Source organism: Dendrobates tinctorius, unplaced genomic scaffold (genome assembly GCF_039654945.1).
Source record: "Dendrobates tinctorius isolate UK_male_01 unplaced genomic scaffold, ASM3965494v1 ptg000211l, whole genome shotgun sequence".
NCBI classification, from domain to species: domain Eukaryota; kingdom Metazoa; phylum Chordata; class Amphibia; order Anura; family Dendrobatidae; genus Dendrobates; species Dendrobates tinctorius.
The window spans coordinates 17,503,710-17,527,429 of NW_027361878.1; the positions used below are offsets into that span (position 1 = coordinate 17,503,710).

General features: G+C 45.9%; 1 protein-coding gene across 6 annotated transcripts in view; it reads right to left on the minus strand.

The window, feature by feature from the left end:
* LOC141058320 (solute carrier family 22 member 6-A-like) overlaps positions 1–23,720 on the minus strand; it is a 151,106-nt gene that overhangs the window by 52,799 nt on the left and 74,587 nt on the right. For 4 of the 6 annotated variants that reach the window (XM_073554525.1, XM_073554526.1, XM_073554528.1 and 1 more), the window contains one exon: positions 6,076–6,874. The exons of the other annotated variants lie outside the window; for them this stretch is intronic. In XM_073554525.1, coding sequence (XP_073410626.1) covers positions 6,076–6,453 — 378 coding nt within the window. In that variant the 5' untranslated portion in view covers positions 6,454–6,874. The remainder of the gene's footprint in view (positions 1–6,075; positions 6,875–23,720) is intronic. 6 annotated transcript variants of the gene reach the window in all.

The following is a 23,720-nucleotide window of genomic DNA, read 5'->3' on the forward strand; positions in this document are numbered from 1 at the left end:
ACATTCATACAATACATACATAGACATACAGTACATATAACATAGAGTAACATACTTACCAATACTTGTCACATTGTTCCCCGAAGCCATTGTCTTTCCGGAATAAATATTAACATAACAAACCACAAAAATACTCACCCACGATCCGAAGCAGTCCACGAGTGTGTCCCACGACGATCTTGGGTAGAGAACTGCAGCATCAGATGATGCTGCCGTTCTCTACGGGCTGCAGGAATCCAATGACGGAAGGTAGGTATCCTTCCGCACTGTATTCCTCCGCCACTTAAAAAAAAAAAAGTCCCTAGTCTCACTTTATGCCATTGCTGTGTGGGAAATTCCCACACAGCAATGGCATAAAGTGAGACTAGGGACTTTTTTTTTTTTTAAGTGGCGGAGGAATACAGTGCGGAAGGATACCTACCTTCCGTCATTGGATTCCTGCAGCCCGTAGAGAACGGCAGCATCAGCTGATGCTGCAGTTCTCTACCCAAGATCGTCGTGGGACACACTCGTGGACTGCTTCGGATCGTGGGTGAGTATTTTTGTGGTTTGTTATGTTAATATTTATTCCGTAGACGACAATGGCTTCGGGGAACAATGTGACAAGTATTGGTAAGTATGTTACTCTATGTTATATGTACTGTATGTCTATGTATGTATTGTATGAATGTATTGTATGTATGTAGTATATATGTGGTATGTATGTAGCATGTAGTATGTATGTAGTATGTATGTAGCATGCATGTAGCATGTAGTATGTATGTAGCATGCATGTAGTATATATGTAGTATGTATGTAGCATGCATGTAGTATATATGTAGCATGTATGTAGTATGTATGTGGTATGTATGTAGCATGTAGTATATATGTAGCATGCATGTAGTATATATGTAGTATGTATGTAGCATGTATGTAGTATATATGTAGTATGTATGTAGTATATATGTAGCATGCATGTAGTATATATGTAGCATGTATGTAGTATATATGTAGTATGTATGTAGTATATATGTAGTATGTATGTAGCATGCATGTAGCATGTAGTATGTATGTAGCATGCATGTAGTATATATGTAGTATGTATGTAGCATGCATGTAGTATATATGTAGCATGCATGTAGTATATATGTAGTATGTATGTAGTATATATGTAGCATGTATGTAGTATGTAGCATGCATGTAGCATGTAGTATGTATGTAGCATGCATGTAGTATATATGTAGTATGTATGTAGTATGTATGTGGTATGTATGTAGCATGTAGTATATATGTAGCATGCATGTAGTATATATGTAGTATGTATGTAGCATGTATGTAGTATATATGTAGTATGTATGTAGTATATATGTAGCATGCATGTAGTATATATGTAGTATGTATGTTGCATGTAGTATGAATGTAGCATGTATGTAGTATGTAGTATGAATGTAGCATGTATGTAGTATATATGTAGTATGAATGTAGCATGTATGTAGTATGTAGTATGAATGTAGCATGTAATTTTTTTTTTTTTTTTTTTTTACATTTAACACATTAGCCGGATGATGGGACTACTACTGTCCCATCATTGGCTAATGTGTCAATCACTGTCATGGTAGCAGGCATCGCCCGATGGGACTTGTAGTCCCATCGGACGATGCCTGCACAGACCCCCGGAGCCTGCACAGACCACCGGCAGGCCGGCACAGCCCCCCGGCAGGCCGGCACAGCCCCCCGGCAGGCCGGCACAGCCCCCCGGAGCCTGCACAGACCACCGGCAGGCCGGCACAGACCACCGGAGCCTGCACAGACCCCCTGGCAGGCCGGCACAGCCCCCCGGCAGGCCGGCACAGCCCCCCGGCAGGCCGGCACAGCCCCCCGGAGCCTGCACAGCCCCCCGGCAGGCCGGCACAGACCACCGGAGCCTGCACAGACCCCCTGGCAGGCCGGCACAGCCCCCCGAAAGGCCCGTACAGACCCCAGAGAGGCTGTACAAGGGCAGGAAAGGGTTTTTCTTATTCCGATACCGGAAGTCCCATAGACTTGAATGGGACTTCCGGTATCGGAATCGGCGATACCGATACTTTTTTTAAAGATCGGCCGATACCATCCGATACGATACTTTGAAGTATCGGATGGTATCGCTCAACTCTAGTTCTCACACGAGCCGTACGGGCCGGGGGCGGCTTGGCAGAGGTGTTCGTGGTGCACACAGCAGAAGTGGCGTTGGAGACAGGGGTTTCATGACAATGTTGTGGACTGATTTTTCAAATACCGCTCACACAACTGGTAATACTGCATCGATGGAAAGTGACAGGAGACAGCAGTTGTCAACTATGGTTACAAACTACTTTTCCTCCCATATCGATGTTCTCCCACACAGGTCATTCCCTTTTGACTATTGGGCCGCTAAACTGGACACCTGGCCTGAATTGGCCCAATATGCCTTACAGGAGCTCGCTTGCCCAGCTGCAAGTGTGCTATCGGAAAGAGTCTTCAGTGCAGCTGGATCAATCCTGACAGAAAAAAGGACCCGTCTGTCAACCCAAAATGTGGATGATCTAACCTTCATTAAAATGAACCACGCATGGGTTTCCAAGGATTTTGTCCCACCTTCCCCTGATGACACATAGGGTGACAGAAAAATGGCTTGCTTTGGTCCACCTCTTCCTGGTACTTCACCTATTTCGCCTTTTGCATCAGCTGAATGTCCAACATCAACATATGCCACTTTCTAAAACTCCCTAACTGTGCTGCCTCCCCCCCATGGCCGGGGTAACCACCTAGCGCACGACACCGTGCGAGTGCCGTTGCCCTGGACAGGTGGGTAGGCCGACTCTTGGGCGCGGGCACTGGCACAGGGTCCCTCATAGTGCAATCAAGTGTCTCTGACGGTGGTGGTGCACACCCGCCGTCAGACACACCGCTGTACTATGAGGGGCCCAGTGCCAGTACCGACACCCACGAGTGGGCCCCCCTTGCTTGGGCAGGGCCCCAGCATTTGCAATCTTTACCTCTCCCTGCTCCTCCGCTGTGTAATCTGGGCCGTCAAATCCATACTGTGCCTGACACCGTCTGAGCCTGCCTCCTGAGACATATATTTTGAATGTGTATGCTATCCATACATGTTATCCAGGGATACGGTACCCTTTCTAACCTTTGTGCAATGACGTGCAATCCATACTGGGCCTAACACCGTCTGAGCCTGCCTCATGCTGTATAGACATATATTTTGAATGTGTACGCTATCCATACATGTTATCCAGGGATACGGTACCCTTTCTAACCTTTGTGCAATCACGTGCAATCCATACTGGGCCTAACACCGTCTGAGCCTGCCTCATGCTGTATAGACATATATTTTGAATGTGTACGCTATCCATACATGTTATCCGGGGATACCGTACCCTTTCTAACCTTTGTGCAATGACGTGCAATCCATACTGGGCCTAACACCGTCTGAGCCTGCCTCATGCTGTATAGACATATATTATGAATGTGTACGCTATCCATACATGTTATCCAGGGATACGGTACCCTTTCTAACCTTTGTGCAATCACGTGCAATCCATACTGGGCGTGAGAACGGCTGGCGAGCTGTTAAGCAAGCTACAGCACCTGTCCAGACAAGTACAGGGATTCCCTAGCGAGGAGACTTATTTGATTGTTTTCAATGTTGGGACAGCAATTTTTGGGGAGCACTATACTCTGGAGAATGATAGATGGGGCCCACCATACACTGGAACATTCCAAAGGTGGACATCAGACACTGGAGCAGCATTTACAGGGCCCATTATACACTAGAGCATTAGAAATGGGGCCCATTATGTTTGGAGCATTATTTGGGCCCATAAGACAGTGGAGCTTCATCCATGGGGACCAAAATATACTGTAGCATTATGTGGAGCTCATCATATACTGTTTCAAACATTATATGGGACCAATGATTCTGTATGGAGAAATAGATGGGCCTCGTCATGAGATGTAAAAAGTGAGGTATTTTTCATTGTACTATACCTCTATTTATCTGCCGTATCGGAGCATGATGAGTTGTGGTATGTGTTAAAGGGGCGCTCTTTCGCCCAGGGCACATGAAAACCTGCAGCCAGCCCTCCCCCCCCCACAACTTTAGCCAAATAACCCCCATTTTTCAGTGCGTAACTTATATTATGAAGTTAATTAAGGTTGACAAGCTTAAGTAAGAAGAATTGATGCTTTTGGCATTCAAATGGGCACTGTAGGTGTGTTTCCTGTCCTCCTCTCACTGCCGACTTTTATTCCCCATTGACTTACATTGGGTTTCGTGTTTTGGGACGACCCCGACTTTTCCCTATAATCGGACGATCTTGCTCGACCCGACTTTTGGAAAAGTCGGGTTTCACGAAACGAAACGCGACCCTAAAAAACCAAAAGTCGCTCAACTCTAATGGTTACTCTTTAAAGCTAATTTTTTTTATCAGATTAAAGAGAACCTACCTTGTAAAATAACGCTATTAACCTGCAGATATTGGGTTAGTCTACAGGTTAGGTTGGGGTCACTCTTGCGAGTGCAATGCGAGAAACTCGCCTCACTACCCGGCACTGCCGCCGGCGGTTCGGACCGGAGCGTTCAGCTGCATAGAAAGTCATACAGCCGCACACTCTGGTCCTGATCTGGTCCGGTATTGATGCGAGAGACTCACACGAGTTTCTCCCATTGCACTCGCAAGTGTGACCCCGGCCTTAATAGTGTTTCTGACACAGTGCGGCGCCACCACCGAGAGCCCCGCTGCCAAGGGGAAATGGTTACAGTCACCACTCTCTATACACTGAGAGGTAACTGAACCCATGCTGGTGCCACCCCTATGACTGGAAGCAGAACTTTGCTGGGGAAGGGGGATAAAGCTCATGTCCTCCCAGCAGTAGGGCTCTCAGTACCGACCAAATACTGACCGTATTTCCGTGGCCTTTCTGTTATCACCTATACACCAGATACTACTACTAATAATAATAAATTTTATTTCTATAGCGCCGACATATTCCGCAGCACTTTACATTTCAGAGGGGACTTGTGCAGACTAGTGGATCAGTGGGGGTTTGACTGTTGGGAACCTCACCAATCCCCAAAATAGGGCTCCATTCCAGTGAGGCATATCAAAGCCCCATTCTTGGGATCATTTGAGGTCACAGCAGTCAAATCCCCATCAATCCCAAACCATAAACCACCCCTGATCCTTAGGGGATTATCCAAATTTAGTCTGCGACTGTAGTTAAAGGGGGAAATGGTTACTGCCACCACTCTCTATGTACTGAGAGGTAACGGAACCCACGCTGGTGCCACCCCTATGACTGGAAAAAGAACTTTGCTGGGGGAGGGGGATAAAGCTCATGTCCTCCCAGCAGTAGGGCTCTAAGTACCGACCAAATACTGACCATGTTTCCGTGGCCTTTCTGTTATCAACTATACACCAGATACTAGTGGATCAGTGGGGGTTTGACTGTTTGGAACCTCACCAATCCCCAAAATAGGGCTCCATTCCAGTGGGGCATTTCAAAGCCCCACTCTTAAAATCAGTTATGGGGCTCCATTCCAGTGAGGCATATCAAAGCCCCACTCTTGGAATCAGTTATGGGGCTCCATTCCAGTGAGACATATCAAAGCCCCACTCTTGGAATCAGTTATGGGGCTCCATTCCAGTGAGACATATCAAAGCCCCACTCTTGGGATCAGTTGAGGTCATAGCAGTCAAATCCCCACTAATCCCAAACCATAAACCACCCCTGATCCTTAGGGTACATATGACTTTGTTTTTGAAAGGCAGGATGAAAAAAAAAATCACACTGATACTAACAAGCATCTTATTATGACAAAGTGTAAAGACTAACTATTTAGCATATTGCCATCTCGGGGGCTACTGCAACCTTCAAGAGTCTGTGCCTACAAGTGTAAACTGAAAGCATTCTTCTAGATTATCCAAATTTAGTCTGCGACTGTAGTTAAAGGGGAAGCTTTGTCCACAATTTTACTTTTTTGATATTCTGGCAATATATGTAGCTCTGTGAACATTTTCCACACTACATTAGTTGGACACTGTTGTATTCGGAGCTCAGCCTTACCTCAGTAATAATGGTTGATGTGAATTCTTCTCTATCATATTCCCATCCCTTTGTACAAGATCTTGTTTCTGCGTCTGTTTTATTATGGGATGTTATATTTGGCCCCACAGGTCTCCACTGTATTTCAACAAACTCCAGGCAAGGCGATGGCCTTCCTTCTTCATCCACCGGGCTGAACAAGCTCTCCCAGCCATCTTTGCTACTGTTAAGTACCCCTGTATCATTTATTTTGCACCAATGGTCTGGGATTGCAGCAGTGAAATTCTGTAGAAGGTTGTGACCTGCCATCAGTAATATGGGAAAACAGAGCAAAGTAACTTGTGTGAACTGGAACCGACCCATTCCTCCAATTTTCTCCAACAGATCAGCAAACCCCATGATGGATAGCTCAAGTTGACCTTTTTAACGCACGTTCACTAGCCAAATATGGAAGCAGATTGTCTTCTTAAAGTAGATAAGTCGTTTTGCTTTGGAAATTCAAATATAATAATAACTTTTCCACAACGTAACATAGAACAATTCCACAAGAAATATCTGTGTTCTGCATTCGGTTTTGCAAACAACTCACGCCAACATTTCCAAAGCCATTCTTAAACAGGATTAGAATACAATCCTCTGTTCTCGCTCAGAATTATGTTCTTTAGTCTTGTGAAAACCTTAGATAATTACTGCTGGCTCATTAATAATCCTTGTGTTTCTTTTAGATTTTTCTTGATGATGGTGTTATAATGGAAATAGCCACAATTTTGTTTTTTACTCCACTTTTAAGAGATCACTTCGGATTCACCTTTTATGATTCCTAGAAAAGCAAACGTCTTTGTTAACTTCAAAGTTTTTAGGGATGCAGCAGTATTCTTCTTCAAATTAAAATAATTCTCTATTTTCCTTATTATAATGAGTTCTTATGATTCTATTTTTTTCATATTTTACTATTTTTTTTATGAATAGGAAAACAGATTTACTAACAGCATGAAATATGTCCGCTCTAGAAAACGTTACCTTGACTCAGATAACATAGCACAAGGATTTTATGGCATAAAAAGTGTAATGCAATGTGACATCAGTCAACGACTTCAGCAATGTTAAGCTATCATTGTGGAGACAAGAGGGTCAGTGGGGGCTCTCGTCTGCTGACCTGGCTGTCTTTAGGAAGACCACACGGACCAGGGCTCAACCCACTGAACACCTGTACTCCTTCCCTGTGGGCAGAACACTACTCAGACAACCAAGACTTTATTGGGTCACCAACCTTCAACAACATATAGTACATTCCCAGCATGTATACAAGATGGTTCAGCAGGGATTAGAACATCTGTGACTTTGGGGCATTCAGGGTCAACTACCGCAACCAGTAGCACACCGTTTTTGGCAGCACCCACAGACAAGAGGCAACAGCAAGCTCAGGGAGCTGACCGAACACAGCAAGGTATGTGGCCAGGTGACCTGTCCCAATCTGGGTTCTCCAAACAATTTCATGGTCTTAGTGATGGGCAGTGGAGTAGATCTGTATTCCATCACCTGCGGTGACATCCTGTAGAATCAAATCGGTGACAGGGGCAGTCCCACAGCTCTCATTTCAGGACATTGTCTCACAGGATTGGGGGGAGATGGGGTAGGTAATCACTCATTCTCCAATTGTTCAATTAGACTGCATATTTGTCATCCAAGTTGTGCAGCAGACATTCCACAAATTAACCTACAACAAGGGTCAATGGGCAATCTCACATTAAACAATGGCTCATGTTCCTTGACTTATTGAACAAATGAACAGTGCGTCACACATAATTAAGAATAATTATCCCCAGCATCAGTGCACCAGTGGCCAGATTCATGCTGTGTCATCAAAATCTTATCCTTTTAAAGAGTACTTGTCACCAAGTCAAAAGTGGACAATTTTTGTTTTATTTTATTTGCACTGTTACTGTTACTTGGGACAAGCTGGTGCGATTAGTCATGATAGCCTGGGCTACATCTGTGCATCCTTACTAATAAAGAATAAAAACATAAGATTCGGTAATTCCACCTAGAGGGTAGATAGAAGTAAGAAAAGGAAGAAAGAGAAAGGAAGAAGGTCATGAATGTTACGAGAAAGGAGGAAAGAGAAAAGACTCATTATAGAAATAGACATAAATTCATTGGTCACCAAAAATATAACCCATATAACCCATGGTATTTTGGGGCCATGGAGATTGTTTGAACAGAGTTTTCATTTGTATTGTTTGGCCTTTATTATCAAGCCAGTATTCATAGTAAAAGAATATAGTCTCTTGCCATATTACGAAGTATGGTCTTCTGCTCAGTACAACCCTCAGTATCACCCATCGGAAATAGAGGGCCAGGTGACATCAAAGCAAAATGACCTCAAAGAAAATGAATTAAAAAAAGAGTATATGAAATGCTCTCAGTTTGCTAACATACAGAAGTAATATGTGGTCCTTGAGTACTGGCCTTGGGGTTTAGGATTACAGAAGACTGATTAATTATGCACATCCAAAATAATGGGGTTTATCCATAGGATTCTACATTATTTATCTACATAGATTAATGACATGAATTTTTTTCAGGGCGGCCATCAGCTTAGTGGTAGTGTAGTCAAGTGCTATTCTGTCCCCGGGGCCTGTGGCTGCAAATATGGCTCTGTGAGATGCTGGATCTCTTCACCCTACTTACAAATGGCGACGGTCGCAGATAGCTTAGCTCAGCTGCAGGCACACATGTTATGAGAAATCCAGAAGAGACTTTGATTTCTTTAAGAATTCTTGTTGAATGCATACAAACAGCAGCAGGTAAAAAAGACTTTCTACAGACAAGCTGAAAGCACATGTGCCTCTAATGAAGCCAAGATGGAGACTGAGACACAGGGGGAAGAAGAAGGAAGTGACATCACACTCAGAAGAGGGAGACAGGGAGACACAAGAGACAAACTTCATGGAAAGGGGGGATTTCATCTATGCAAAACACAGGAACACATAGCAACAATAAAACAACATGAGAGACTGCAATACAGCATGTAAAATGCACAAGACAGTCTGTAAAATGTCTCATTCATGGGACATAACACTCCCCATCTGAAATCTATAGATTTCATAATTGTTATGATGTCCTCTGGAGATGTCACTGTAAACCTGAAAAACTAAGGGAAAACAAGCATGCAAGTAATAATAACAACAGTTGTAGTCCAATTAGCATGGTCCAATCTTCAGCTGGAGGCATGAAGTCCTCAACAGCGGAATAGACCGAGCCCAAACGTAACCCCATCTTCAGATTGGGGAATGTTATGAGTTCATTTTCTCCTTCACCTCTGATGCCTGATGAACTCCCTCTGCTGGTGAAAGGAGGTAGTGAAATTGATCTGGATGGGAAGAACCTGTCATCTGAACAGGTGGAGTGTGATTGGACATCTGGAATTTCTGAGTGGATATAAGGCAGCTGATGCCCTGCAGGGTTGCTGGCGATCCTTTCTCCTCTGAGCTCTGGCATCCAGTTTAGTTCCTGTCTACTAAAGGCTAAGTTTTTGCTCTGCTATTTTTCCATGAGATTTTGTCTGTTTACTTAGTGTTTGTGTTCAGCCTGCCCTGGTTGGGACGGGCTGAACTCCATTTTTGTCTCTGATCAGTTGATCTCTTTGCTCTGTCTTCAGAATATACCTGAGTGCTGATATAGTGATTTTGAAGTCTAGTGACTTCAGGGCCTTTTCTATCAGACGTGTTAGACATTATTTTTGGCAGGGTTTTTTGCGTGATTGCAGCCAGCATCTTTTCTGTCCTTTCCTATCTAGTTAGTTGGGCCCCATCATTTGCTCAGCCTGTCTTTCTGTCTGTGTTTGTGTTTTCATCTGTTTTTCACCGACAATACATGTTGGGGGCTGTCTATTGCTTTGGGGTCTGCTCTGGGGCAGTTTAGATTTCCCCTTATTTTCTTTAGGCTTATTTAGCTCTCCGGCTGTGACGAGGGGTCTAGGGCACCGTAGGAACCCCCCACGGCTACTGTTAGTTGTGGTGAATAGGATCAGGGGTCTGCAATCCGCTAGCTACCAACCTCTCCGGTTTTCTGGACTTAGCTTGTGTTTTTGTTTTTTCCTCCTCCGGTGACTCATTCATAACAGGGGAAGCCGCAACATGCAAACACTTCCACCAACCCAATAATCCGCTGGAGAAAGTTCAAATGTTAGAATGTTCCAACACAGCTGGAGGAATATATGGCAGTAGGCTCCCTAAACAACGACTTTCATGTGATGTCCTCCTTTGGTAATCCGTGATGATCGATCACTGGGTTCAATTCAAACAGAGAACTGTTCTTAGACAGGCTAGTACCCCTTGTAATTCTGTGAATCTCGCGACCATATTCTTCTTGTTGCACACATCAGATGATGAATTGCTCAGCATGTCTGATATCAGCAACAGTAGGGTGTCCTCTATACATATGCCAGCCACAACTCTCTGATGTCGTGTTACCGACAAAGGAATGTGTGATGTGAATAAGACGTGCTATGGCCCGCATGACAGCTGACCATCTTGAGAAGCGCTCAAAGTGGAGAGATCTCAGTTTCAATTTTGGCAACACAAAAGTGTAGTTGTCATGGTCACGTGTGACTGGACACACCGCCTCCAGCAGGGCGAATTTATATGACACGCGTGACCCTGGATACACCGCCTCCAGCAGGACGAATTTAAGTAATAGAACGTGCAGCCAGATACACCGCCTCCAGCAGGCGAATTTCAGTAGTACACGTATGTCTGGATACACCGCCTCCAGCAGGGCGAATTTCAGAATAAAGGGGAAAACCAGGAAAACAATTACAATGGTGGCCCTGCGATAGGGAACAGGGACATGGAGACCTCCTGCACTCCCCTGAGTCAGTGTCTCTACACTCCTATCGATCCCTAGGCCGGTTCCACACTGGGCGCCGATCAGGACACCTGAAATCCCTAGCTCACCCTGAATCAATCCCTTACTAGTGAAGTGGACGGTGCAGAAACTAATCCCACCACTGCACGAAAACACACATTGAGGAAAGTGACATACAGGGAAACACCACTTAGCTTTGCTCTGTTGCTAATGCTCCAAGCAACAGAGTCCGACACCTGAGTGCATCTTTTCCTCCAACCGGATCCAACACCTGAGTGCAGCTTTCCAGCAACAGAGTCCCGCATCGGAGTGCAGCTTTACAGCAACAGAGTCCAGCATCCGAGTGCAGCTTTCCAGCAACAGAGTCCAGCATCTGAGTGCAGCTCTCTTCCAGCAACGGAGTCCAGCATCTGAGTGCAGCTTTCACCATAGCTGCCACTCCACCAAGCTTTGCAAGAACTCCTCGCTGACACCATAGCTTCCACTCCACCAAGCTTTGCAAGAACTCCTCGCTGACACCATAGCTGCCACTCCACCAAGCTTCGCAAGAACTCCACATTGACACCATAGCTGCCACTCCTCCAAGCTTTGCAAGAACTCCTCACTGACACCATAGCTGCCACTCCAGGATTCTGACTGAGCTGCCCGGGACTCTTCTCAAGTTACTTCTTTCACCAAGGATGGTTGGAAAAGACAATATCACCAACAGTGAGTGAGAACACCTGACACACCTTTATAGTTAGGAGCCAGAGTCTCACACCTGTTAGAGATTCCCATGCAATAATGCTCACCACCATCGGGGGCAAGCTAGAACAACAGACACCACTGTGTAATAAACCTAATGGCCACCGGGGGCAAAACCAACTCTAAGCAACCAGTTCAAAGGAAAAAAAGGTTACTTATTCAAAACCTGTCATATCCAACCTGGATCATGACAGTAGTGAGTAGAAATGATTGGTCTGATCTCTTTGTCAGACTCTGGTTCCACCAGCTTGTAAATGTTGTTGAAGTCCCCTGAACTGGAATCCTCATACAGGAGTCTTGGAGGTGACACCCATATGTTGTCATTGAGTTTAGACACGGCGGTGAGTCTCGTCCCTCGGTCAGCTGGATTCATGCCAGTAGGGACGTAGTACCACTGGTCAGGGGTAGAAAAGCCTCTGATACACTCTACTCTATTGCTGACTTAGACATAAAATTGTTTTGCTTGGTAATAGATGTAACCAAGTACCACTTTACTGTCTGTGTGGAAGGTAAATGAATCAATAGCAATGTCCATTTCATCTTTTATAACTTCAGCTAACTCCACTGCCAGAACGGCGGTACAAAGTTCGAGTCTTGGAACAGAGTGAGCAGGTTTCGGGGTTAGTTTTGCCTTACCGAGGATGAATCCACAATGCACCTTGTAACCTTCTTCCAAAGTCTTCAGGTAGGCTACGGCAGCTATAGCCTCTGTAGAAGCGTTGGAGAAAATGTGGACTTCTCTTCTGATGGTGGCTGAAAGGGTGCCTGGGCAATAACAACGTGGGACTTGGAGATGCTCTAAGACCTTCAGAGACTTCTTCCACGCCTCCCACCTTTGTTGTTTCAGGGATGGTAGCGGAGTGTCCCAATCCGTACTCTCGGCAGTCAACTGTTTCAACAGTATCTTGCCTTGAATGGTGATAGCTTAACTCAGCTGCAGGCACACATGTTATGAAGAATCCAGAAGAGACTTTGATTTCTTTAAGAATTCTTGTTGAATGCATACAAACAGCAGCAGGTAAAAAAGACTTTCTTCAGACAGGCTGAAAGCACATGTGCCTCTAATGAAGCCAAGATGGAGACTGAGACACAGGGGGAAGAAGAAGGAAGTGACATCACACCCAGAAGAGGGAGACAGGGAGACAGAAGAGACAAACTTCATGGAATGGAGGATTTCAGCTATGCAAAACACAGGAACACATAGCAACAATAAAACAACATGAGAGACTGCAATACAGCATGTAAAATGTACAAGACAGTCTGTAAAATGTCTCATTCATGGGACATAACAGGTGCCGAGGACAATGAGGGAAAAAAATGTCACACACTAACCTATTTGCTATCACTAACCATATGAGAATTACTTTATGACGTCTACACTGTAATTACAGATCCCAGGTCATCTATTTTTTTCTCTCTCAATGAACCCGACAAATATAGAGAAAATTATCACTATATTAAAGGGAATCTGTCACCCTTTTTTGAGATATCATATAATGATATCATTCAATTATGTGTCACATAAGGATTCTCATAGTACTTTTGCTTCCCCCTGACCCCGCACCTTTCATGCATAAATGCCTTTTTTATATCGGTTCAGATCTATGTAAACTGCTGCAGTCCGGTCCGATGGGCGGGGCTTATTCACCTGCTCCCCCCCTCCCTGTCTTGCTCTACGCATTTCTTCTTGTGTAGAGCAAGACAGGGAGGGGGGAGCAGATGAATAAGCCCCGCCCATCGGACCGGACAGCGGCAGTTTTCATACATCTGAACCGATATAAACAAGGTATTTATGCATGAAAGGTGCGGGGTCAGGGGGAAGCAAAAGTACTAAGAGAATCCTTACGTGTCACACAATTGAATGATATCACTATATGATATCTCAAAACAGGGGTGACAGATTCCCTTTAATTATTTTTCCAATAATTTTCATGGCGCCACTGTGCATAACAGGGAAAAAAAATATTTTATGCATCATTGTCATGTTATTATAACCCTCCCTGCCCATAAAAGATATTTTATACATTATGGGGTACAAAATAGGGGGAAAATGATGGGAACGCCCTTAGAGCCCATATAAGGCTAAGTTCGCACTGGGCGTTTTTGCTGCTTTTTTATGCAGTTTTTTATGCTGATTTTCAGCTGCTTATTACAGTAGCAACAAAACCTGTGAGATTTCAGAAATCTCATGCACACACATTGTTTTTTTGTCATCCAGATTTTGTGCTTTGCATGGTTTTTTGAACATAGAGCGTGTCACTTCTTTCAGCGTTTTTTCAGCATTTTTCACCCATTGACTTGAATGGGTGGTGAAAAACCGCTGAAAAAATGCACCAAAAATGCAGGTATCATGCTTTGCTGTGGGTTTTTTTTTTTGTGCCAAAACCCGATTCTATGGAATAGGACTTTTTTCAATACTAAACTTTATCAGCATGCACAAGAGACAAATCTAGCATGCCAAAACCTCCGCAAAAAAACCCTGCAAAAAAAACGCAAGGAAAACATGCTTTTTTTCTGCAGCTTCTTTCATGCCAAGAGATCAGGTTTTGCTGCAGAAAATAACGCTGAAAAAATGCCTAGTGTGAACTTACCCTAAATGGGGAGATATTCTGCACAAAAGTAGCAACAACAGTACAGGAAGATGATCAGAGTTCTGAAGAGAATATTGGCACTGTAGGTGACCGAACAATTGATTATTCTCATGTATTTTTATTTGCCCGGTTAACAAAACTTGATTTCAGATTCTGCATTATATGCAATTAAAAGGAAATTGATTATTTGCTCCTTTGTCAGTAGATCGGTAGACATGTTTACAAGGACGAATAATTGGTCCAATAATCCATATGAAAAAGTCTTTAAATAGTTGACTGTATGGGGCACAGATCTATTGAATAGTTTCCCCTGATTCCTGCAAAATAATGGCCATGGTGTGTTTTAATACTGTCTACTCTGAATATGCAGTAATTTTTGGTGAATATTCCTCATTGTCACAGACTCACAAATGATTGATGACTGATAATAAAGCAAGACAATTGGCGCTCCTTTAATATCTTCAGTAGAGTTGAGCGAAACGGGTCGAAAAAATTCAAAAGTCGCCGACTTTTGGCAAAGTCGGGTTTCATGAAACGAAACCCGACCCTAGGATGAGGTCGGCCACGAGGTCGGCGACTTACGCGCCAAAGTCGTGTTTCAAAAGTTTGTTTTGCGCTCTTTTTCAGCCAATCGGGATCCACGGACACTGTGGGCAACGTGATGACCTAGGCACGGGTCACCACCATCTTTCAGAAGGGCATGCAAGTGATTGGCTTGCTTTGGTGGGCGTCACAGGGGGTATAAAAGGGCGTGCACGCCGACCGCCATCTTACTTCTGCCGATCTTAGTATAGGGAGAGGTTGCTGCTGATTCTGTAGGGAGAGCGTTAGGCAAGTAAGAAGACAAAAAAACTGCTTCTGCTGCTAGCGATTTGGCCTGCACAACACACAAGTCACTGTGTGTGCAGTGCAAGGGGAGGCTATATTGTGGTGTATCAGTGGTGTTGGTTGTTGGGCTGCCTTTTAAGGCTTCCTGACACGCTGGCATTGCTGTTTACCCACTGCTCCGCAAACTGCTTTTTTAAAAGCAATCCAATCTCCCTTATCCTCTAGTCACTTTTGTCACAGCTGTGCCATCGAGCGTGTCACATAGCGCTCAGATATCAGTGGGCCTCACACAATCCACAAGTGTCCAGTGTCCAAAAGTGTACGCAGAGATTCAAAATCTCCATTATCCTCTCGTCACTTTGGTCACAGGCAGCTGTGCCATCGAGCGTGTCACATAGCGCTCAGATATCAGTGGGCCTCACACAATCTACAAGTGTCCAGTGTCCAAAAGTGTGCGCAGAGATTCAAAATCTCCATTATCCTCTCGTCACTTTGGTCACAGGCAGCTGTGCCATCGAGCGTGTCACATAGCGCTCAGATATCAGTGGGCCTCACACAATCCACAAGTGTCCAGTGTCCAAAAGTGTACGCAGAGATTCAAAATCTCCATTATCCTCTCGTCACTTTGGTCACAGGCAGCTGTGCCATCGAGCGTGTCACATAGCGCTCAGATATCAGTGGGCCTCACACAATCCACAAGTGTCCAGTGTCCAAAAGTGTACGCAGAGATTCAAAATCTCCATTATCCTCTCGTCACTTTGGTCACAGGCAGCTGTGCCATCGAGCGTGTCACATAGCGCTCAGATATCAGTGGGCCTCACACAATCTACAACTGTCCAGTGTCCAAAAGTGTACGCAGAGATTCAAAATCTCCATTATCCTCTCGTCACTTTGGTCACAGGCAGCTGTGCCATCGAGCGTGTCACATAGCGCTCAGATATCAGTGGGCCTCACACAATCTACAAGTGTCCAGTGTCCAAAAGTGTACGCAGAGATTCAAAATCTCCATTATCCTCTCGTCACTTTGGTCACAGGCAGCTGTGCCATCGAGCGTGTCACATAGCGCTCAGATATCAGTGGGCCTCACACAATCCACAAGTGTCCAGTGTCCAAAAGTGTACGCAGAGATTCAAAATCTCCATTATCCTCTCGTCACTTTGGTCACAGGCAGCTGTGCCATCGAGCGTGTCACATAGCGCTCAGATATCAGTGGGCCTCACACAATCCACAAGTGTCCAGTGTCCAAAAGTGTACGCAGAGATTCAAAATCTCCATTATCCTCTCGTCACTTTGGTCACAGGCAGCTGTGCCATCGAGCGTGTCACATAGCGCTCAGATATCAGTGGGCCTCACACAATCTACAAGTGTCCAGTGTCCAAAAGTGTACGCAGAGATTCAAAATCTCCATTATCCTCTCGTCACTTTGGTCACAGGCAGCTGTGCCATCGAGCGTGTCACATAGCGCTCAGATATCAGTGGGCCTCACACAATCTACAAGTGTCCAGTGTCCAAAAGTGTACGCAGAGATTCAAAATCTCCATTATCCTCTCGTCACTTTGGTCACAGGCAGCTGTGCCATCGAGCGTGTCACATAGCGCTCAGATATCAGTGGGCCTCACACAATCTACAAGTGTCCAGTGTCCAAAAGTGTACGCAGAGATTCAAAATCTCCATTATCCTCTCGTAACTTTGGTCACAGGCAGCTGTGCCATCGAGCGTGTCACATAGCGCTCAGATATCAGTGGGCCTCACACAATCCAAAAGTGTCCACTGTCCACAAGTGTGTTGAGAAATTCTAAATCTCCCCTGTCCTATAGACACCTTGTACCTTGTTTTACATTACTATATAGTTTGTTGGATTTTGTCTACATTTCTACCAAAAATGAGGAAGGCTGGTGGAAGAGGCCGTGGAATTGGGCGGGGGTTGGCAGCTGGTAATGATGGTGTTGGTGGTGGATCTGATGGTAGTGGCAAGAGCAAAATAGGACCGAATGCAGGAGGTGCTGACCCTGCGTCATCGTCTGGCTACATAAGGCCTCGAACGCTTAGTTTTCTAGGAGTTGGCAAACCGCTTTTAAAGGCAGAGCATCAGGAAAAAGTTTTGTCTTACATTGCTGACTCAGCCTCCAACTCTATCGCCTCCTCTTCTTCAGTTGTAAAAAGTAAAAGCACTGAGTCGTCATTGGAGGCTCATGTTCATGAACCACACCTTTCCTTGTGTCCTTCACCCCAACCAAGATTGAAGGATGACGCAGGCCATACTACTGATTACTCCATGGAGCTGTTTTCACATACCATGCTTGGATTATCAAGTCAAATGGTGAATTACCCAGGCCAAGATGAATCTGACATGGAGTGCACTGATGCACAGCCGCTGATGGATGATTCTGCTGGTACATTCACTCAGAGCACTACATTGTCCTCGCAGTGTACAGAGCCAGATTTTGACCCTGATGAGACTCAGGTGCCCCTTCCCGCACACTATACCACCATACACGGTGACACAGAGAAAGGTGCACATGACATAGAAGAGGAGGTGATGGATGACCCAGTTGTTGACCCAGATTGGCATCCATTGGGGGAAGAGGGTGCTGCTTCCAATAGCTCAGATGAGGAGCATCCACAGCAGACATCGACATCGCAACAGCTGTTATCTGGCAGGCCCGGAGCACTCCAAAGACAGGTTCCAAACATAAAAAGAGTTGCTGGACAGCTTGTCCAGAGGGTCAAAAGATCACAGCGTGCTAGGCCGCAAAATGTCTGCCAAAGTAGGAAGAGTGCAGTGTGGCACTTTTTTGAACAAAATCCTCATGATCAGGCCAAGGTTATCTGTAAGAAGTGCGCAAAGACCTTTAGCCGAGGGAAAAATCTGAAAAATTTGAACACCAGTTGCATGCTTAGACATTTAACCAGCACGCACTTGCAAGCGTGGACACAACACCAAACCTCAAGTGCCACATGTGCAACTGATCACAACGAAGGTAGTCAGCAACGCTACATTGTTTCCCCCACTGTAAGCCCACCGGTTAGCACAGCAGCAAATGTTGAGGTGTCGTTGCAAGGCCACAGCAGTCAGGGAATCCCACTGTTATATCAACGAAAGACTGATTCTAGGCCATCAGAAAGAACACCAACTCCATCACCATCATCAACCCTCTCTCAGTCCGCCCTGTCCACCGCTACTTCCACCATATGCAGCTCTCAAGTCCAGCTCACCCTCCCAGACACTATGAGTAGGTCAAGAAAGTACTCAGTCTCTCATCCGCGTACACTGGGTTTGAACGCCCACATTGCCAAACTAATCTCGTTTGAGATGATGCCCTTTCGGTTGGTGGAAAGCATAGCTTTCCGCGAACTCATGGCCTATGCAGTACCACGCTATGACCTACCCAGTCGCCACTTCTTCTCTCGCAAAGCCATCCCAGCCCTCCACCATCATGTGAAAGACCGCATTGTCCATGCACTCAAGCAGTCAGTGAGCGGAAAGGTGCACCTCACAACTGATGCATGGTCCAGTTGGCATGGCCAGGGCCGTTACGTGTCCATCACTGCGCACTGGGTTAATGTGGTGGATGCAGGGTCCACAGGGGACAGCGGTGGTGGGACAGTGCTGCCTAGCCCACGGTATAGGAAACAGTTGGCTGTAGGCGTTCGACCCTCCTCCTCCTCCTCCAGAAGCGAAAGCTCGTCCACAGAGCGCAGTCGTACGAGCACTCCATCTGCAGCTGCCACTGTTGCACACGATGTGTCCCCCTATCGAGCAGCTAGTGGAAAGCGTCAGCAGGCTGTGTTGCAGATGATGTGTTTGGGCGACAGACACACCGCCGAGGTGCTGGCCGAGTACTTGAAGCGACAAACTGAGTCATGGCTGGGCAGTGTACATCTTGAGGCAGGCAAGGTAGTTTGTGATAACGGCCGTAATTTTGTGGCAGCCATAGCCCATTCAAAACTCAGCCACATACCTTGCTTGGCTCACACCTTGAACCTGGTGGTGCAGTGCTTCCTCAAAAATTATCCGGAGTTAACAGCCCTGCTCCAGAAGGTGCGAAGACTGTGCGCGCACATCCGCCGGTTGCCTGTACACTCCGTTCGTATGCAGAAGCTGCAGCGATTGCTCCACCTTCCCAACCACCGCCTCATTATCGACATTGCAACAAGGTGGAACTCCACCCTGCACATGGTGGAGCGGCTGTGCGAGCAGAGGCAGGCCATAATGCATTTGTGGGAGGATACACGGCCAGGCACTTTGAGAGCAGACATGGAGTTGACAGGCGTGCAGTGGTCGAAGCTGAAAGACCTTTGTAAAGTCCTTCAGTGTTTTGAGGAATGCACACGGCTGGTAAGCGCAGACGACGCCATCCTAAGCATGAGCATCCCACTTATGCGTCTGCTCATGCAAACTTTGACGCACCTTAAGGAGCAGGCGTCTGCAGCCAATGTTGATGAGGAGGAAGAGGAGGAGGGAATCCTTGATGACATTCAGCCATTGTCTGCTCAGGGACCTCTCCTGGACGAGGTGGAGGAAGAAGAGGAGGAGGAGGAGGAGGATGATGGGGATGATTACTTAGGGGAGGAGGATGCATCTCGTGGGGCAAGTGAAAATGTTGGCGTGGCAAGGTCTGGTACAAGGTTTGTGCGTGACTGGAGGGATGTGGATTTGCCAGAAAGTGCTCCTCCACCCAGCACTCGCAGTGCATCATTGACACTGGGAACATTGGCCCACATGTCAGATTATGCCTTGCGGATCCTAAAAAGGGACCCCCGCATTGCCAAAATGATGAACGATGACGACTACTGGATGGCCAGCATCCTGGATCCACGCTATAAAGGCAAATTACAAAACATCATGCCACAGGAGAACCTTGACCTAATATTGGCTAATAAACAAGCAACTCTGGTAAATCGGTTGCTTGAGGCATTCCCAGCACACAGCAGCGGTCATGGTTCTCACACGAGCCGTACGGGCCGGGGGCAGCTTGGCAGAGGTGTTCGTGGTGCACACAGCAGAAGTGGCATTGGAGACAGGGGTTTCATGACAATGTTGTGGACTGATTTTTCAAATACCGCTCACACAACTGGTAATACTGCATCGATGGAAAGTGACAGGAGACAGCAGTTGTCAACTATGGTTACAAACTACTTTTCCTCCCATATCGATGTTCTCCCACACAGGTCATTCCCCTTTGACTATTGGGCCGCTAAACTGGACACCTGGCCTGAATTGGCCCAATATGCCTTACAGGAGCTCGCTTGCCCAGCTGCAAGTGTGCTATCGGAAAGAGTCTTCAGTGCAGCTGGATCAATCCTGACAGAAAAAAGGACCCGTCTGTCAACCCAAAATGTGGATGATCTAACCTTCATTAAAATGAACCACGCATGGGTTTCCAAGGATTTTGTCCCACCTTCCCCTGATGACACATAGGGTGACAGAAAAATGGCTTGCTTTGGTCCACCTCTTCCTGGTACTTCACCTATTTCGCCTTTTGCATCAGCTGAATGTCCAACATCAACATATGCCACTTTCTAAAACTCCCTAACTGTGCTGCCTCCCCCCCCATGGCCGGGGTAACCACCTAGCGCACGACACCGTGCGAGTGCCTTTGCCCTGGACAGGTGGGTAGGCCGACTCTTGGGCGCGGGCACTGGCACAGGGTCCCTCATAGTGCAATCAAGTGTCTCTGACAGTGGTGGGGAACACCCGCCGTCAGACACACCGCTGTACTATGAGGGGCCCAGTGCCAGTACCGACGCCCAAGAGTGGGCCCCCCTTGCTTGGGCAGGGCCCCAGCATTTGCAATCTTTACCTCTCCCTGCTCCTCCGCTGTGTAATCTGGGCCGTCAAATCCATACTGTGCCTGACACCGTCTGAGCCTGCCTCCTGAGACATATATTTTGAATGTGTACGCTATCCATACATGTTATCCGGGGATACGGTACCCTTTCTAACCTTTGTGCAATGACGTGCAATCCATACTGGGCCTAACACCGTCTGAGCCTGCCTCATGCTGTATAGACATATATTTTGAATGTGTACGCTATCCATACATGTTATCCGGGGATACGGTACCCTTTCTAACCTTTGTGCAATGACGTGCAATCCATACTGGGCCTAACACCGTCTGAGTCTGCCTCATGCTGTATAGACATATATTTTGAATGTGTACGTTATCCATACATGTTATCCTGGGATACGGTACCCTTTCTAACCTTTGTGCAATGACGTGCAATCCATACTGGGCCTAACACTGTCTGAGCCTGCCTCATGCTGTATAGACATATATTTTGAATGTGTATGCTATCCATACATGTTATCCAGGGATACGGTACCCTTTCTAACCTTTGTGCAATCACGTGCAATCCATACTGGGCCTAACACCGTCTGAGCCTGCCTCATGCTGTATAGACATATATTTTGAATGTGTACGCTATCCATACATGTTATCCGGGGATACGGTACCCTTTCTAACCTTTGTGCAATGACGTGCAATCCATACTGGGCCTAACACCGTCTGAGCCTGCCTCATGCTGTATAGACATATATTTTGAATGTGTACGCTATCCATACATGTTATCCGGGGATACGGTACCCTTTCTAACCTTTGTGCAATCACGTGCAATCCATACTGGGCCTAACACCGTCTGAGCCTGCCTCATGCTGTATAGACATATATTTTGAATGTGTACGCTATCCATACATGTTATCCGGGGATACGGTACCCTTTCTAACCTTTGTGCAATGACGTGCAATCCATACTGGGCCTAACACCGTCTGAGCCTGCCTCATGCTGTATAGACATATATTTTGAATGTGTACGCTATCCATACATGTTATCCAGGGATACGGTACCCTTTCTAACCTTTGTGCAATGACGTGCAATCCATACTGGGCCTAACACCGTCTGAGCCTGCCTCATGCTGTATAGACATATATTTTGAATGTGTACGCTATCCATACATGTTATCCAGGGATACGGTACCCTTTCTAACCTTTGTGCAATCACGTGCAATCCATACTGGGCCTAACACCGTCTGAGCCTGCCTCATGCTGTATAGACATATATTTTGAATGTGTACGCTATCCATACATGTTATCCGGTGATACGGTACCCTTTCTAACTTTTGTGCAATGACGTGCAATCCATACTGGGCCTAACACCGTCTGAGCCTGCCTCATGCTGTATAGACATATATTTTGAATGTGTACGCTATCCATACATGTTATCCGGGGATACGGTACCCTTTCTAACCTTTGTGCAATGACGTGCAATCCATACTGGGCCTAACACCGTCTGAGCCTGCCTCATGCTGTATAGACATATATTTTGAATGTGTACGCTATCCATACATGTTATCCAGGGATACGGTACCCTTTCTAACCTTTGTGCAATGACGTGCAATCCATACTGGGCCTAACACCGTCTGAGCCTGCCTCATGCTGTATAGACATATATTTTGAATGTGTACACTATCCATACATGTTATCCGGGGATACGGTACCCTTTCTAACCTTTGTGCAATGACGTGCAATCCATACTGGGCCTAACACCGTCTGAGCCTGCCTCATGCTGTATAGACATATATTTTGAATGTGTACGCTATCCATACATGTTATCCAGGGATACGGTACCCTTTCTAACCTTTGTGCAATGACGTGCAATCCATACTGGGCCTAACACCGTCTGAGCCTGCCTCATGCTGTATAGACATATATTTTGAATGTGTACGCTATCCATACATGTTATCCAGGGATACGGTACCCTTTCTAACCTTTGTGCAATCACGTGCAATCCATACTGGGCGTGAGAACGGCTGGCGAGCTGTTAAGCAAGCTACAGCACCTGTCCAGACAAGTACAGGGATTCCCTAGCGAGGAGACTTATTTGATTGTTTTCAATTTTGGGACAGCAATTTTTGGGGAGCACTATACTCTGGAGAATGATAGATGGGGCCCACCATACACTGGAACATTCCAAAGGTGGACATCAGACACTGGAGCAGCATTTACAGGGCCCATTATACACTAGAGCATTAGAAATGGGGCCCATTATGTTTGGAGCATTATTTGGGCCCATAAGACAGTGGAGCTTCATCCTTGGGGACCAACATATACTGTAGCATTATGTGGAGCTCATCATATACTGTTTCAAACATTATATGGGACCAATGATTCTGTATGGAGAAATAGATGGGCCTCGTCATGAGATGTAAAAAGTGAGGTATTTTTCATTGTACTATACCGCTATTTATCTGCCGTATCGGAGCATGATGAGTTGTGGTATGTGTTAAAGGGGCGCTCTTTCGCCCAGGGCACATGAAAACCTGCAGCCAGCCCTCCCCCCCCACAACTTTAGCCAAATAACACCCATTTTTCAGTGCGTAACTTATATTATGAAGTTAATTAAGGTTGACAAGCTTAAGTAAGAAGAATTGATGCTTTTGGCATTCAAATGGGCACTGTTGGTGTGTTTCCTGTCCTCCTCTCACTGCCGACTTTTATTCCCCATTGACTTACATTGGGTTTCGTGTTTCGGGACGACCCCGACTTTTCCCTATAATCGGACGATCTTGCTCGACCCGACTTTTGGAAAAGTCGGGTTTCACGAAACGAAACGCGACCCTAAAAAACCAAAAGTC